Raw genomic sequence first — 18,327 nt, 5'->3', positions numbered from 1 at the left:
GTGGTCTGCATTTATAGCGGGGGTGCACCACAGAGATTAAAGTGAATGGGAAAAACAGTGGAATGAGAATATACTGTATTTTTTTTAATAACTGGTTACTGTCTATGCAGCTCTTAGATACCCAACTATTAGTTGTAATTTGCAGCATGTAATTGCCTGTTTGTATACCTCACATACAGCGGGTTGTAATAGAAAGCCTGTATGCGTATTTAAATGAATACTTATTTAGATGCATTCATTGCAAAAGCAAAGAGTTGACAAGCCGCCCCATAGTAGTCAAAACAGAGACTATTCAATGCTCAATTTCAATGGGCCCCATGCTGTAGTTTAAAGGAAAACTGACAGCAGGGATATACATACTGTACAGCGGTATCTCCGTTCTCGAACACCTCGGTGTTTGAATTTTTTCCTTGAACCACGATTTCCCCCAAAGTTTTGTTCAGTACTCAAACTTTGCTCAGTATCCAAACAAAACTGTGGGAGATAACTGTTGGCTGAACTATTGTTCAGCCGATAGTTATCGAGGTGCTGGGGTACCACTGTTCAGAGCAGGGAGTCCTCTCAATATAAAGAGATTCCCCACTCCTCTAAATGGGTTTCCCGGCCACCAGAATTTTCAGCCAGATTGAGTTGCATTTTTTGGGTGCAAAATAGACCACACCCCATTTGTTGCCTAAACCCCACCCCTTTTTTGTACCAGGCAGAAAAGTGTCTGAAAGTGGTGGAAAAGTGTCTAAAAATCATAATAAATGTAGAGAAAACACATTGAGAGACACATTAGTAAATCTGGGCCATTGTGTACAATCTTTACTACAACAACAACAACAACAAAAAATCATAAACATCAATTGCTGTTTTTATTTGAATTCATGAATACTACTCATATTACATTTGTAATTAAATTATGTTGTGCCCCAGAATTTCATCTTTATATGTACAGGTAAACAATAAATCTTACATGAATTGATAAACTGTGCACACAACACATGAGATTGTATAGGTGCAGTCCTGTAAGAGCCATCCCTAAAGGCTATCCTTGGGCTGAGTTGGCCTAAGAGTCTCAGTCCTGGCAGCCTGCTAAGTCAATGCTCATTTTTCTGTCAATGTTCTCTCCAGTGAGTCCTCTTTCCCAGAGTGCATCACCATAAGATGCTCCATCATGGCTGGCCATTACAGGTAAGGATGAGGATGACAGGTGTTTGTCTGAGAAAGGTTTAATGTCTCCAAGAATCAAAACAGCTTAGAATGCAGTATGAGGTTCATCTCCGTCTTCAAAAACCGGATTCTGTTCTCCCACGGTTTCATAGGCTGCAACTGGAAAACCATCACCAGACTCAGCCGTCTTTTCAACCAAAAAGTCTGAAGCCTTTTCATCTTTAGCCTGGAGCTGTTTTTCTCTATCAGCTTTTCTTTTCCTTTCAGGAAAAATAAATATTTCAGTTTTGTGATACAAGTGTCGACTGAAGATTATATGTATGATAAGTATGTCCCTAAAATAGTAGATTCTGCAAAAGATGCTGTGTGGCAACCTGCCTGTTGATTTTGGATGTGCATCGGTAAAGTTCAACTAGCCTGCAGCCCAAAGATAACCATGGGCCATACATGTTGTAGAGCTGTGGGCTTAATTAAACTAACCAATGAGCAGAGTCCCTGGTTCCTGTAAGGCGGCACCCAAAGACTCTGTGCTGAACTCGGCTATGCTCCAAAGTCCCACAGATATGAATGGAGAGGTGGCTGAGCATGCACACTCTGCTCAATTTGCCCATTCCAAGGGCAAATGAGCATGCAGAGATGTGAACCGTATAGGATCACTGGACCATACAAACCCCCACAGCTAGGATCAGCGCTGGTGTGTAGATACATAGTGCGTAGATAGATAGCATAGCCATGCTTGATAAAGGCCTGTCCGCAATTTAACGGGCCAAAAAGCTTTGCAATTAAACAGTTTGAAGTTTCACTATATTGTGCCTCTCCTCTCTCCGGGAACACTCTGGATACTATCTATCTACACACCAGCACTGATCCTACCTGAACCTACACTGATCCTACTCCTGGAGGTTCGTATGGTCCAGTGATCCTATACGGTTCACAACTCCGCATGCTTCTCTCCGCATGTATGGTGTCCCCCTGGGAATTGCTGCAGTGTCAGAATCGATTTGCCCACAATAGAGTTGTGCCTTTCACCTTGTACAACTCCATTAGGTGGGTGTTATTCATTTGGCACCCTGACACAAACCTCTGCTGCCAGACAATATCACACCAAGAGGTGTAAATGAGGGCAAAGTTTTGCAGCACGGTCCTCTCCCCGCTCGTTCTCCCGATCCGGGTCTGAACACTCAGATCCGGACTGATCCAAACTTTTGACATGTCTCTATGACATGTCAAAAGTTTTTACAAACGCCAGTGACACTTTAAGGTAAATATTGTAGAATAAATTGTCAAAGAGGATATTAGAATTGCGTAAACTTTTTCTAATGTAAACAATATATACTACCAATAATAATAATAATAATAAAATTGTATATAATTATAAAATATCAACTTACCTTTTCTTGTCCCTTTGGCCGAGCACAAGTAAAACAACCAGCGCAATAACTAGCAACCCGGCCACTACTCCGCACACGACTATCCACACTGTGATAGACCCTTCCGCTGGGGCCGTTAATGTTGGTGGAATACCCAAAAATTCCAAAGAGTTTTCATTCAGTAGGAATGCACTATTGATTCGTTCTTTAGAGTACCTGTTCATAAAGTAAATTGTTATTGCTTTAAATAAAATAATAGATAAGGGTGCGTTCACACCTACAGGATCTGCAGCAGATCTGCAGCAGATTTTATGCTGTGTTCAGTTATTTAAATGAAATCTGCTGCAGAAAATCAGCTGCAGATCCTGTAGGTGTGAACGCACCATAAAGAAGGTAGTTTATGATGCAAACTATAAATTCAACAATAATTTATTTTTATTTTTTTTGGTAATACAAACGGCTAAAGTTAAAAGGTACTGGCTCTTCTTGCATGAAGAATGGTCAATGATTTGGTCAAAGATTGGTGATCACCTACTGTACTGTATGTGAGGAAGACCTTTGGGGCTCTACCACAGGTATACATTGAAATACTGTGCAAAAAATTTCCGGGAGCATTCCCGTGGTGCAGCCATAGACTTTAGAGTGTCACTGTCATCATAGAAAACTTTTGACATTTTATAGACTTTAAATGTGTGAAAAATTTTGATTGGTCTAGGTCTAATGCTAAGTTTACACGGAGCGATTATCAGGCGAATTTTCGCGATAACGATCGAATTCGAACGATAATCGTAAGTGTAAACGTGGTGAACGATCGATAAATCGTTCATTTTGATCTTTTAACATGTTCTTAAATCGTCGGTCGTCGTTCGCAAAAAATTCGCCGATCGTTCCGTGTAAACAGTCGTTCACTGATTTTACCTATGTCTGAGATAGGCTTAAGCAATCGCAAAACGAATTTTCTGTACGATATATCGTTCCATCTAGACGCTGATCGTTATAAAAAAAAAATCGTTACTTCGAAATCGTTAATCGTACGATCGGGCCAATTATCGCTCCGTGTAAACTTAGCATAAGTATTCAGACCTGTACCGATCGGGAGAATGAGCCTGGACAAGACCACGCCAAGTGCAGTCCTCTCCGGTCTCTGTGTCACATGATCAGTTAGGCTCATAATTAGAGATGAGCGAACCGAACTTTTGGCATTTGATTAGCGGTGGCTGCTGAAGTTGGATAAAGCCCTAAGGCTATGTGGAAAACATGGATATAGTCATTGGCTGTATCCATGTTATCCAGACAACCTTAGAGCTTTATCCAAGTTCAGCAGCCCCAGCTAATCAAATGCCGAAATTTTGGGTTCGGATGGACTCGAACCCGAACCCGGTTCGCTCATCTCTACTCATAATGTATGTCTATGGAGCCTGACTTATTATGCTGACACAGAGCGGGGAGTGGACGCGCTTAGTGCGGTCCGCCCTCCGCTCGTTCTGACGATCGGTATGGGTCTGAACACTCAGACCTGGACAGATCAAAACTTTTGAGCTGTCTTTGTTACATGTCAAAAAGGGGTGTTCTGAGACAAAAATAACTTGTCCCCTATCCTGTGGGAAATGTTCAGATTGCAAAAACTACGACTGATTATCTCGAAATATTTAAGGTGTTTAGCCAGATACTTGTACATTACTGTATGCATGGCAGAAAACCATTACGGGAGACCCAAAAGATGGTGTGAATCAAGCCTCATAGCCCAGTAAGAAATCTAGAGGGAAGTGAGTTTGGATGGAAGGCTTGGTGATCATCCAAAAATATATTTTTTACTGTCTATAGCCCCTGTCTGGTATCATATTTCAACCAGATATACAGTACGAAGGTTGTAAATCCAATAGCGCTGTGTCAACATTAAAATAATGGTTTGAGTTCTGTTTGATGTTACAATTGTCACAATCAAAAACGTATTCCATAGCTTCTAATACCTACAATACACCAAGATATTGTTAGAATTTTCTTTAACGCAGACCCTGACTGGATTATGGAGAGGGCACATGAGGCACATGGCTTGGAGCCTAGACCACCCTGGGAACCTGTCTGAATCTTATTGCTGACCATTGTAAAGTAAATGTGCAGCGAGCCGGGTACTTGGAAGAGAGTGAGGGGAATGAGGAGAGGATGATGGTGGTAGTAGTCTCTGTGGCGCTGAGCTCCTCAGTGAGGGGACGCACCGAGGGCTGCATAGTGCGGGTGTGCTATACCTGCAGAATAGCTGTCACGATCATAGGTGGGCACGAGGGCTTCTGCAGGTACAGGGGGACCCACTGGAGCTTCCCTGGCTTCTCTCTCTCTCTTCTGTGGGCTACTGCAGAGGTTCCTGTAGGGGGGCTGCACCTGTGTGTAAGGTGGTCAATGGTGTGGACCTGTAGTTCCCCCGGGGCCAACCCCAAATACTGCTGTCCGGTACAATGGCCCTTGATGGTGGTGTGGTGCAGATAACCAGGACAACAGGGAGACAAGGAGGGAGGCAGTGCCACAATAACTCCTTTACTGATAGACTTGCAGGTGTTATACAGTCTTTTGGCATACAGCGGTGAATACTGGCTGCTTTGAGTTACTGCGCTTCTGGAGAGTCTGGTGGTGTGTGGAGAGATGATCTGCCTCAGATCCTGGTCTGTCAGTACGTGTGGGATGCTGGTGGGCACTGTGATCCTGTGGACCTCTTCACCAATGGTGCTTGCGTCTGTCTTTCCCTCCCTGTCAGCTAGGGAGCTTCCTGCTTAGGTTACTGGGACGGGCCGTAGGCCACAACTTTCAGGTCCTAGAGGTATCCAGGGGTCCTAGTAAATCTTACCCCCCGAATTCAGGAAGATGGGTGCCGAGGCCTACGTTAACTCTGCTCCCTTTTACAGCCAAGTCCGTCCACTTAGGGTGTCGGTCTTTAGGATTCCCACTGACTGTAAGTGTGCTGGCCCTTTCCTGAGGGGGCACCTGACAAACTGTCTTTTAAAGTCTCTCTTTTCCTCTCACCTCCAGCTGTTTTCTTTGGCTGCTCTGTTATTGTTCCCCTTAGCAGCTTTTACTCTGTGGCGATGGTCTCTCCTGAGGTGATGTTGTTCCCTCAGCAGCTAGTCACTTGTCTCAGCTAAACACTGCGACTGCCAACCTTCTATAGGGGGCCTATTTGCATACTCCGCCCACCCTCTAGCACTTTCTAAGCTTACCACACTACCTAGAGCAGTTCCCACTAAGGACAGTAGGTGTCGCTGTTGTGTGGTGTGCAGTGAAAAGCATGTAACCCATTCTCTGCCTGCCAGTTACACTGGTACAGAGAAATACACATAACAGTTTAATATAAGACATATTAATTCCTAGAATATACAGTAAAACACTTGTGGACAGGTGCCATCCTCAGCCCAGCCACAGGGATTACGCTCTGGTATACTACAAATGTACCATAAAGCTTCCTGCTGTGAACTAGGAGATATAACGCTTACTTCAATCAGTTGCTCTGTATAGGCTTTATACAATTTAGGAGATACAGCCCCCTTGGGATATCCGTGGGTTTCAGGAGGTCCCTTCTCTCCTAAATGACATCCCTATTCCTGCAAGTAAATCTACTCTACTTAGATTGACAGTTCGACGCCTGTACTTCCTAGACTAACCTTGTACTCATACACAAATGCATTATAGGAGGGACACAGTGTAATATTTTGTTGATGGCCACGAACTATGATTGGTGCTTACACCATGTGGCCAGATTATTACTAGAGGCAACTGGCAGGATGCTCCCTGTGTGTGCGTTCCTCTTCCTCCTTATCTCGCCTGTCTCTAGTGACAGTCTGTGCTGGCAAGGCGCAAGTGCAGATCGTAGTTTCGGGCCGGCAGCAAAATATTACGTCATATTGGGTGTGCCTCCCATAACTTTCAACACACTTGTGTGAGAATTAGCAGGATTGGCCAGGCATCAAGGACAGGCTTTAGTCTATAGTCTTTAGAGAAGAGACTGACTGTTGCTGGGCTTTTGTAGCCCAGGGGAACACCCAGTGGGCTTTAAATCCTAATTTTCAGAAAACTTGTAAAGTTTATATATCAGCATTGGAGCAACAGAATAAAATAAGAGTTATATCCCCAGATTTAGGGTAAAAAAGGTACTGACAGGAGCAATTTAAAACAAATTTACTATTAGGTACATTGCTTTGGGTTTTTTAAATGAATGGATCTGTGCCAGCGTGGAGATGCTGGGTTAGCAGTCCTTTTTTTGAACTGCCACCCATTTCCTGTGCATGTTGCCAGTCTCTTTCCGAGCACTGGCCCGGCATGAAGCACTGGAGGTGAGCCCACCGACTTCAAGTGTGACGATATCCCTTCCCCTCTGTGACGTGGCTCCATTGATTCTAATGGAGCTTCGTCACAGAGGGGAGGGGAGATGGTCACTATGGGGGCCGGCGGGCTCGCCTCCGGTGCTTCACGCTGGGCAAATGCTCAGGAACAGACCTGCGCTGTTCATTGATCCAGCAAGGAAGAGGTGGCCGTGGACATGTGTGGCCCTTTGTTTAAAGTCTAAGGGAGTCACAAATATCTCTTACCGAATGGCTTTTTCCACATCAGATATGGGAACAATATTTCCAATATCCTTCGGCATTGTGACGTAGAAATAGAAGGATATTCTTTTGGTTTCATTGAAAATATGGACATCATCATCTCTATAGAAAAAGAAGAAAATTAAGGATTAGGTCGTATAGCAAATACATGGTGATAATTTTAATTTCTTCATACAGCCAAAGAGTTCTTTCCCTAATATAATGTTATTATTGATGCCACCACAGCCATTTAAGATACTGAACACAAAAATGTGGTCGACCACGTTTTTGTCTACGGTAAAAAAAAAACAAATGGGTTTTGATCCTTTTTTTTATATTGGAAGTCAATGGAAAAACAGATCAAAACGGATGCCCACAAATGCATCTGTTTTTTCATTCGTTTTTTTCATCCAAGCGTAAACCCAGCTTTAGTTCATTTCAGTGGAACTGCAGGATAGTGTTATAAGCATGGGAACTTCAGGTGTAGCGATGTATTCAGGTGTATACAGACCGTAACCGGGCCCCATTCTGACATTGGATTATGAGGAAAGGGTGAGAAGGAAAGCAGCGTCAGGGCGGAGATTCATTTTTCTAATCACAGCCTGGTTCCTGTCATCTGAGCTGGTTTCTTCATATGCAAACCAGGCCGCTCTATGCACTGGAGGCAGGCCCAGGCGCCAGTATTGTACTGATATCTCCTCTCCTTGGTGACAATTCTCCTTCATTATCAATTCTGGCTATGTAACCGAGGGGAGGGGAATATCGGTACACTACTGGCGCCCGGGCCTACCTCCAGTGCATAGAGCGGCCCGATTTGCATATGAAGAAACCGGGATCTCCATGTTGGCACCCACCAGGTGGTATTGAAAAATAATGTAAATAGCCTTTGTGGTACATTCACTTTAAAGTATTGACACTTTCACTTTGGGTCCCATACTATTGGTATGTACAAGATATAACGCAATACTTACGAAAACTGTATAGGATCTTTCTTCTCATTCTCAAAGTATTTTGACATGGCGTATGCAATTGTTGACTTGAACAGTTGTAGCTCACTGCTGTCCCATGTGTACTGTCAAGACAAAAGTAGAGAGTAACAGTTAGAATAGAACATTTTTAGCATAGATGTAGGTGGTTCAGAGGTTGCAGCTGCACCTAAGCCCGGGTGCCCCTCTTTCCCTGAAAGAATATGCAATATTATTAATGACACATTAATAGTACATTAATTAGTTAGTGGGGCCCGCAATGGGGTCCAGAAGCACCCCCATTAACCAGCCAGTTATTCACACTGGAAGGACATTAGTGGGTCATTCCATAGAATTGCTGAACACATTAGAAGCAGTAGATAAACACACCCTGGGCTGACCCTACATATTTGACAAACTATAAATTTAATTTATTAAAGGGTTATGTGGGCTTGAATATAAAACACAGCTGCTCATTTCCAGAAATAACAGTGGTTCTGTCCATAAGTCATGTCTGGTATGGCAGCCCCTCTATATTAAGGTGAATGAGGCTAAACATTAATCATTTTGGTAGAAAGCAGCCATGTCTTTAAAGCTAATGTACCATCAGGTACATCACAGGTTTTTTTTTTTACCTCAATGGATCGGGGCTGGCACGGGCATGCCAGTGTTATGCTCTTTTTTTTTTTTAATTGCCTCCTGTTTTGTTGTGCTCGGCATCAGTCTTTTCGGGACCACCGAAGCACTGGGGGCATGCCCAACGGCCATCAGCGTGACGAAACCCCCCCTCCCCTCTGAGACGCGGCTCCATTAGAATGAAAGGAGCCACATCACAGAGGGGAGAAGATATCTCCACACGTGGGGGGGTGTTTCTCCCGAAAACACCAGCATTGGGAGTGGGAACCAGGAAGCAATTTAAAAAAAGGACCATGCCACCAGCATCCCCAGAGCGGCGCCGATCCATTAAGGTAAAAAAAAAAGCACAGCGATGTACCTGATGGTACATTGGCTTTTTCTGCATAGCCTCTTTATGTTTAGGGTAATAGAAGAAAGGCCTATGGCTGTATGACGTGATATAATAATTCTATATCTTTGATTTACCAGAATAGTTGAAGCTTGTACTTTCAGGTAACTTTTTAGGATAAGATGTTATGAGTGTATATATGAGTAGTAATACTATTTTATAGCTTGTATATGGCATTTTTCACCGGTTTTCCCCTCTGTAAATGTCATTAATCTCCAAGATAGTGGCTGGAGTCTAGCTGCTATGATGTCTCCCATACACTTTACACACACAGGAAAAGAAACCCTGCTCCTCTATATCAAAATAGCAAACACTCATAATATGCACCAATATAGAGCAGTAATGAGCAGTGTAAGCTTTTAACCCAGCATTAAAGGTTTACTCAAGCTTTCATTAGCATCTCTACATGTCTCTGTCTATCTCTGTCTCACTCTGAAGCTCCTTCATTCTCCCTTGTTCACAGACCCGTATTGTCGGCATGTAATTTGATCTTTTATCAGTTTTTCATGTGCTAACATGAGGAATAGCACTATTGCTGGACTAGTACAGGGCCGCCGATAGGGCAGTACAACTGGTACTGCCGTATGGGGCCCGGACCCTAAGAGACATGGGGGGGGGGGGCCCGCACGGCCCCCCTTGCCGTCTGTTTTTGAGCATCTTCTCGGGATGCACTGATCACTTCCATGTTCCGCCCGCACAGTGAGCACAGTGAGCGGGCGGAACATTGAAGCGATCAGAATACAGGAGAAGGACCTGTCAGCGTCCTCCTCCTGTATTCTCTCCCATAGGCTGCCGACACTTCATACCAGCAGCCTATGGGAGGCCGGGACGTGACCTCTCCGGCAGGCGTGATCATGTGACGTCATCACGCCTGCCAGAAGTCCCGTCCCTGCGGCTCGCAAGATGGAGCCCGAAGAGGAGGAGGAGAGCTGCTGCCTGCACAGCGCGGATTAGGTGAGTAGGATGTTTGTTTTTTTAGGGGCACCTCTGGGGGCATTATTAGTATATGGGGGCACCTCTGGGGGCATTATTAGCATATGGGGGCACCTCTGGGGGCATTATTAGTGTATGGGGGCACCTCTGGGGGCATTATTAGTATATGGGGGCACCTCTGGGGGCATTATTAGTGTATGGGGGCACCTCTGGGGGCATTATTAGTATATGGGGGCACCTCTGGGGGCATTATTAGCATATGGGGGCACCTCTGGGGGCATTATTAGTGTATGGGGGCACCTCTGGGGGCATTATTAGTATATGGGGGCACCTCTGGGGGCATTATTAGTGTATGGGGGCACCTCTGGGGGCATTATTAGTATATGGGGGCACCTCTGGGGGCATTATTAGTGTATGGGGGCACCTCTGGGGGCATTATTAGTATATGGGGGCACCTCTGGGGGCATTATTAGTGTATGGGGGCACCTCTGGGGGCATTATTAGTATATGGGGGCACCTCTGGGGGCATTATTAGTGTATGGGGGCACCTCTGGGGGCATTATTAGTATATGGGGGCACCTCTGGGGGCATTATTAGTGTATGGGGGCACCTCTGGGGGCATTATTAGCATATGGGGGCACCTCTGGGGGCATTATTAGTATATGGGGGCACCTCTGGGGGGCATTATTAGTGTATGGGGGCACCTCTGGGGGCATTATTAGTGTATGGGGGCACCTCTGGGGGCATTATTAGTGTATGGGGGCACCTCTGGGGGCATTATTAGTTATGGGGGCACCTCTGGGGGCATTATTAGTGTATGGGGGCACCTCTGGGGGCATTATTAGTGTATGGAGGCACCTCTGGGGGCATTATTAGTATATGGGGGCACCTCTGGGGGCATTATTAGTGTATGGGGGCACCTCTGGGGGCATTATTAGTGTATGGGGGCACATCTGGGGGCATTATTAGTGTATGGGGGCACCTCTGGGGGCATTATTAGTATATGGGGGCACCTCTGGGGGCATTATTAGTGTATGGGGGCACCTCTGGGGGCATTATTAGTATATGGGGGCACCTCTGGGGGCATTATTAGCATATGGGGGCACCTCTGGGGGCATTATTAGTATATGGGGGCACCTCTGGGGGCATTATTAGTGTATGGGGGCACCTCTGGGAGCATTATTAGTGTATGGGGGCACCTCTGGGGGCATTATTAGTGTATGGGGGCACCTCTGGGGGCATTATTAGTATATGGGGGCACCTCTGGGGGCATTATTAGTATATGGGGGCACCTCTGGGGGCATTATTAGTATATGGGGGCACCTCTGGGGGCATTATTAGTGTATTGGGCACCTCTGGGGGCATTATTAATGTATGGGGGCACCTCTGGGGGCATTATTAGTATATGGGGGCACCTCTGGGGGCATTATTAGTATATGGGGGCACCTCTGGGGGCATTATTAGTATATGGGGGCACCTCTGGGGGCATTATTAGTGTATGGGGGCACCTCTGGGGGCATTATTAGTATATGGGGGCACCTCTGGGGGCATTATTATCTCATGGGGGCACCTCCGGGGGCATTATTAGTTATGGGGGCACCTCTGGGGGCATTATTAGTGTATGGGGGCACTTCTGGGGGCATTATTAGTATATGGGGGCACCTCTGGGGGCATTATTATCTCATGGGGGCACCTCTGGGGGCATTATTAGTTCATGGGGGCACCTCTGGGGGCATTATTAGTATATGGGGGCACCTCTGGGGGCATTATTAGTATATGGGGGCACCTCTGGGGGCACCTCTGTGGGCATTATTAGTTCATGGGGGCACCTCTGTGGGCATTATTAGTATATGGGGGCACCTCTGGGGGCATTATTAGTTCATAAGGGCACCTCTGGGGGCATTATTAGTATATGGGGGCACCTCTGGGGGGCATTATTTTCTCATGGGGGCACCTCTGGGGGCATTATTAGTTCATGGGGGCACCTCTGGGGGCATTATTAGTATATGGGGGCACCTCTGGGGGCATTATTAGTATATGGGGGCACCTCTGGGGGCATTATTAGTATATGGGGGCACCTCTGGGGGCATTATTAGTGTATGGGGGCACCTCTGGGGGCATTATTAGTTCATGGGGGCACCTCTGGGGGCATTATTAGTATATGGGGGCACCTCTGGGGCATTATTAGTTCATGGGGGCACCTCTGGGGGCATTATTAGTATATGGGGGCATCTCTGGGGGCATTATTAGTTCATAAGGGTACCTCTGGGGGCATTATTAGTATATGGGGGCACCTCTGGGGGCATTTTTAGCTCATGGGGGCACCTCTGGGGCATTATTAACTCATGGGGGCATCTCTGGGGGCATTATGAGTGTATGGGGGTACCTCTAGGGGCATTATTAGTTCATGGGGGCCACCTCTGGGGGCATTATTAGTTCATGGGGGCACCTCTGGGGGCATTATTAGCTCATGGGGGTACCTCTGGGGGCATTATTAGTTCATAGGGGCCACCTCTAGGGGCATTATTAGCTCATGGGGGCACAGCAGGGAATCCTACATACAGGGGGCATCCCACATTCCTACTCGCTTTACTGCACATAACACCAAACAGCGCAGTTACTATGGGAGCCTACAGGAGGGAGAAAGGGAAGGAAGCTGCTAGAAATGTGCGGAGCCTAAATTGTTTGTCTCGCAGGTTCTGAAAAGATGAAACATATCTGGAAGGAATCATCATGGAGGTCTGGGCCGGATGGAGAGGAAAAGGGAAAGTGACTCCTCAGATCAAAGAAGACGTCACCTGTGAGTCCCTGTATGACACTTTTCTTATTTTGTAGAACATCATTTAGTAGGGGCGCCCCGAGGTGACAGCTACTACATTATCTGTACTCAGAGATATCACTGTGTTATCTGTGGTGTTACATAGGACTGCAGGTGACATTTACATTATCTGTACTCAGAGATATCACTGTGTTATCTGTGCTGTTACATAGGACTGCAGGTGACATCTACTACATGATCTATACTCAGAGATATCACTGTGTTATCTGTGGTGTTACATAGGACTGCAGGTAAAATCTACTACATTATCTGTACTCAGAGATACCACTGTGTTATGTGGTGTTACATAGGACTGCAGGTGATTTCTCCAGGTTGCAGAAGTTCAAACTTCATCGTGCCCTGGTGTGCTGGTTTCTGTATGTGTGTATACATGTGTGCTGGTGTCTGTATGTGTGTATACATGTGTGCTGGTGTCTGTATACATGTGTGCTGGTGTCTGTATACATGTGTGCTGGTGTCTGTATGTGTGTATACATGTGTGCTGGTGTCTGTATACATGTGTGCTGGTGTCTGTGTGTGAGATCAATTCTAGCGAACTGGCTCATATATCCCATTTTCCCCAGTGGCTTAAAATGTAACCTCTGTTATACAGTTATAAAATTGTAGAACCTAAATGTGAACAAGGTGCAATTCAAATAGACACTTACTTGTATAGCCTTCTCTTGTGCTCTGTATGCAGTGCATTATATTCACCCCTGCAACGTACAATTTATAGCGTGTCTACAAGCCCAGCGGGGCTCATTATGATGGAGACTAAAACTTATACAAGAGTGGGGTAGGGGTTCCCCTGTATTCAGAATGCTGTTGAGTGCTAGGCAATGCCCCGTCTGGGATTATTGAATTTCGAGGGTCTATGCAGAGCAGGATAAAGACACCTCTGCTGCACAAACAGGATCTCCTAGAAAGCGTTCTCACCGCCATGTATTCGCTATCACTGGCTTGGGTGAGCTAAACTAGTCTGCCTTGGGGGGGGGGGGTGATTTGTATATGCTCACTAACATGGAACAGCCTCATTATATTAGCCTTTTCAACATATTCTATGTTAGTGAGCATACCGGGGGGGGGGGGGGGGGGGGGGGGGGGAATATTGGTGAACATATACAAATCAAACAGCCCCCCAGACCCTCGAAATTCAATAACCCCAAACGGGGCATTGCCTAGTACTCAACAGCATTCTGAATACAGGGGAACCCCTACCCCACTCTTGTATAAGTTTTAGTCTCCATCATAATGAGCCCTGCTGGGCTTGTAGACACGCTATAAATTGTACGTTGCAGGGGTGAATATAACGCACTGCATACAGAGCACAAGAGGCAGCTATACAAGTAAGTGTCTGCATGGTGACATTTAAATTGCACCTTGTTCACATTTAGTTTCTACAATTTTATAACTGTATAACAGAGGTTACATTTTAAGCCACTGGGGAAAATGGGGAATATGAGCCAGTTCTCTAGAATTGATCTGAACCAAATTATACCTCCTAGCAAGGCGTGGGGCGAACACACAATTTTTTTTTTTATTATTAATGTGGGGGGCCTAGACACTTTGGTTGTATGGGGCCCCAAAATTCCTGATGGCGGCCCTGGACTAGTATATGGCCTTTTCCACCAGCCTCTACAGCCTAACCTCTACAATGGCTCCCATACACTGCACATAGAGAAAGGGGATCCTATTTCTCTTTATCATTATCGTACACCCTCAGAAGCAGCAGCATCGAGCTTATAACACAAAATGGACAGTTTTTCAAAGTATTTGACTGGGGCAGCAGAAAAGAAGCCTGATAACAGGAGAAAAAGGCTTTTTTTCTCTAATAAAATATATTACAGGGTTTATTAAATTCGTTTGCACTACTGACAAAGTTTGGTGAAACAACAGTGATCACTGAACGCTAGTGTGACGTGGGAATATATGGCTTTGGTTATGGATTTGGGTACAAACTAGTGAGTAGATTTCCATTGTCATTTCACTACATGGCATTCTAATCTTCCAGCTTTTGGCCTCTTCGTTCTATCGATGTTTGGTCTACTAGGCAGGATACTTTATAGCACAGTATCTATAGTGCGATGATTGTATCTATGTAATTTTAATTCTAACTTAAAGCGATTGGCCAGATTTAGAAAACCATTGCGGCTTTCTTCCAGAAACAGCACCTCTCCTGTCCCCGGTTTGCATTAGTTCCATTGAAGTGAATGGAGCTGCATTGTAATGGCACACGTAACCTGTATGGTAGATTGTACGTTGAAACCTAAAAAATAGATCGTGTTTTTACCGCATTATCTCCTAGTCCGGCTTTGAGACTTATCCTCACTTTGATTGATTTGTCTGTGTCTAAAAAAAATAAAAGTAGAGAAAGAGAATTTTAGTGATAGCAAATGGTAGTCATGTGGAGATACTTTGAGTGGCTACATTGCTATAGTACAGAGTCCTAGGCATACTACAGTATATGACACTGTATGGTGCCTCTGTATGGCATGGTTGTTTCTAGAATCGTTGCCTTGCAAACCATGAGCATGCAAATAGAGGCATGGTAGGCTTTACTTATCTGGGAAACTTATGGCATATCCACAGGGTTTGCTATGTGTCCCCTAGATGTGGGTCCTGGACCTCCACCTATTTTTGGATCTTCCAAATCTGGTGAATTATACAATAACTCCCACTGACATTAATAGGAGTAGCGCACAAGGCGTACCACTGCGAGCTCTGCTGCTTGCATACTTCTGGGAGTTATATAAACAGTAGAGCTCATGGGCTAGACCATTTGTGCACTTCCCATTAAAATCAATAGGAGTTTGGCAAATTGCACAACTCATCGGATTCAACGGTTTTTCAGCCTCCCGACCACCTCCATAGGCTGCAACTGAGCTAGGGAGCCCCTGATCTGAATATGGATTCGTGTCCCAAAAGTGGGACCCATATCTAGGAGCAAATGTACCATCAGTTACATTGCTTTTTTTTAACCTTAGGCTAGGTTCACACTGCGTTCTTGCAATCTGTTTTTTTTATCCGTTTTTTGCAAAAAACTGATGAAAAAACGGATGCATTTGTGTGCATCCATTTTGATCCGTTCTTCCATTGACTTCCAAAAAAACGGATAAAAAAAAAAAACGGATTGCAAAAACGCAGTGTGAACCTAGCCTTAACGGATCAGCACAGGCCCGGGGATGGTCCTTTATTTTTAACCACCACCCGGGTTCCCGTGCATGGCACCAGTCTTTTCTCTAGCAGCGGCACAGGGCACTGGGGGCAAGTTCACCCCCAGTATGGCGTTCTCCCCTCTGCGACTCCATTAGAATCAATGGAGCTTGAATCACAGGGGCAGGGGATCCGTTAAGGTAAAAAAAACTAATTTGCCTAACTTGTTCCAAACTTAGCAAAAAGTTTGGTTCGGTGGCAAACCGAATTTTTTGTAAACGAACCTGGGTTCGGCTTTTCCTTTTGCTCATCTCTAGTAATAATAATAAGAAAGATAGGACGTGAAAAAGGATTGCTACTAAAGTCGTCATAAGCAATAAAATCTGTCACTTTCACAGCTGTAAAGTGGAATAGATATCTCTAGTAAATGTAATGAAATTACATGGGTCCCAGGCTGTGTTCCAGCCAACGCGTCTATTATTGGCTTTGTTATTGTCTTGTAGCCATCTATACAGCACATTAAAGTAGTTTAGCAGGGGCTGGGCATCCATCTTGGTTCCCCCTGTTATGCTTTCCAGAGCTTCAGTCCAAGGCTTTGAGTTTCCCGATTCCAACATGGCCCTGTGGGAAACATTACATGTGAATATAGGGAAAAAAAAACATAAGACCCATAAACAAAAGGTGTTTATGTCACCTACCGTAATTTATCTCCGGCGGCTGTCGAGTTAGTGATGTCACAAGAGTGAAGTGGACCAGTATGACCAGCAGCTTTACACAGAGCGTCCTGGAACTGGAACTGGTAAATGGTCCGTGTGTAATATCTAAAGGACAAGAACAGGAAAAGACTCCAATGTAAAATGTCACCGCTGCTTGCATCTGACTCTAAAACGTGATTTTTCTACACAGTATTCGTCTGTTTTTTTTTACCCAGCTGAATAGGAGTAATTCAACAAACTTTTTTTAAATTTGTGAATAGAATATTCTCAGAATATTCAAAAATTGTGCAAATAAAATCCCCTGGTACTTACCAGACGTAAGCCTGCACCAGCTTGTGCGACTTTTTAAATAAAAGTCAGAAATGATAAATTAGGCGCTAATTTTGGGGTGAATACTTAAAACAGGCAGGTTTTTAAAAAAGTTGCATTTAAAAAATATTCGCTCATTAAATACGGGTTCATAAATAGAACTTAGACCAAAAATGGGCGAAAAATCTAATTATTTACCTAAAGATAGACGCAAATCTCTTGATGAATGTCCACCATTTTACAGAGGCAGTTAAAGAGATGTATAGAGGTATTGTCCCGCTATCTGATAGTATTCAGTGTATATATTGCTGCAGGACACATGCAATGAAACTATATTTTACTTATTGCTACTCTATTGTAGTCTCAGGGCCACCTGGGACTAGTAGTGCACTCGCAGTCACCACCACCACTACTCCTGCAGTTTGGTTGAGCCCTGACCTGTATACATCCTATACCACAAATATACAGATGGCAATACACCCCATTTATGCCAAACCAAACAGTTATCCCCTATATACCTGATGAAAGAATAATCATTGGCCACATGGAAGAGCGCTGCAGGGTCACAGTATGATTCGTCATGAGGAACAGGCTCCACCACACCAACCAGATCGCGCCTAGAGGAAACAGATCAAATAACTATAACAAATGCATAAAATAGTACATTGTTTGTAACAGATTACAGGCTGTAAGCACGGAACTGGGAACCGGGGAGGTAAGTGACCTCCGCTATCCTTAACCACCCATTCCCCCCTTAGCTTAAAAATACCCCCAGACCGGAGTACCCCTTTAATCCTCCTTTTTTTGTTATATAAAAAGCTGGACGTCAAGGACGGCCTTCCCAATGTGACGTACAGGGGACCTTATCTGGCCGGCGTTATCGCTCTAGCACAATATTGCTTACTTCATTTCCCACCAGGTCTTCATCCACTGATCCCTTGGGATGTCGCCTCTGAATACCCGCCATCTCCATTGCTCCAGCATGTATGTGAAGGGTAATGTGCCGACGATAGTGAGGGCTTGTCTGAGCAGGAAGTTTATATCATTCTCTGCCAATGATACCATAGATGGATTATTCTTTTAGAATTCTTTATGTTATTTTAATTAAATACTGTCATTTTAATAAAAAATTTGATATGTTATAGGAATACTCTATATAAAATGTTTTAGATGAGTGTTTAGACAACGATCATGAGAAGTCAGGAGAAGTCCACGCTTAGCATGTTCTCTCCAGCATTAAGTCAATGTACCAAGGTACCAAATTGAGGCTATGTTCAGACCTCGTAAGAGACCGGACGTTCCGTGACCCGGCCTGG

The 18,327-nt window shown here is 44.8% G+C and overlaps 1 protein-coding gene across 1 annotated transcript in view; it reads right to left on the bottom strand.

Moving 5' to 3' along the window:
- Positions 1-838: 838 nt before the first annotated feature.
- The window catches only part of ACE2 (angiotensin converting enzyme 2), a 45,654-nt gene continuing 28,165 nt past the window's right edge, over positions 839-18,327 (bottom strand). Inside the window, exons 10-18 of the mRNA XM_069945878.1 lie at positions 17,916-18,060; positions 17,530-17,628; positions 16,685-16,807; positions 16,429-16,607; positions 15,124-15,182; positions 8,065-8,165; positions 7,100-7,216; positions 2,547-2,741; positions 839-1,415 (exon numbers count right to left, since the gene is read on the bottom strand). Coding sequence (XP_069801979.1) covers positions 1,241-1,415; positions 2,547-2,741; positions 7,100-7,216; positions 8,065-8,165; positions 15,124-15,182; positions 16,429-16,607; positions 16,685-16,807; positions 17,530-17,628; positions 17,916-18,060 — 1,193 coding nt within the window. The 3' untranslated portion in view covers positions 839-1,240. The remainder of the gene's footprint in view (positions 1,416-2,546; positions 2,742-7,099; positions 7,217-8,064; positions 8,166-15,123; positions 15,183-16,428; positions 16,608-16,684; positions 16,808-17,529; positions 17,629-17,915; positions 18,061-18,327) is intronic.

This window comes from Dendropsophus ebraccatus, chromosome 11 (assembly GCF_027789765.1).
Source record: "Dendropsophus ebraccatus isolate aDenEbr1 chromosome 11, aDenEbr1.pat, whole genome shotgun sequence".
NCBI lineage: Eukaryota > Metazoa > Chordata > Amphibia > Anura > Hylidae > Dendropsophus > Dendropsophus ebraccatus.
Note: the sequence above shows the minus strand (reverse complement) of the source record. Positions and strands in the feature narration are given on the sequence as shown.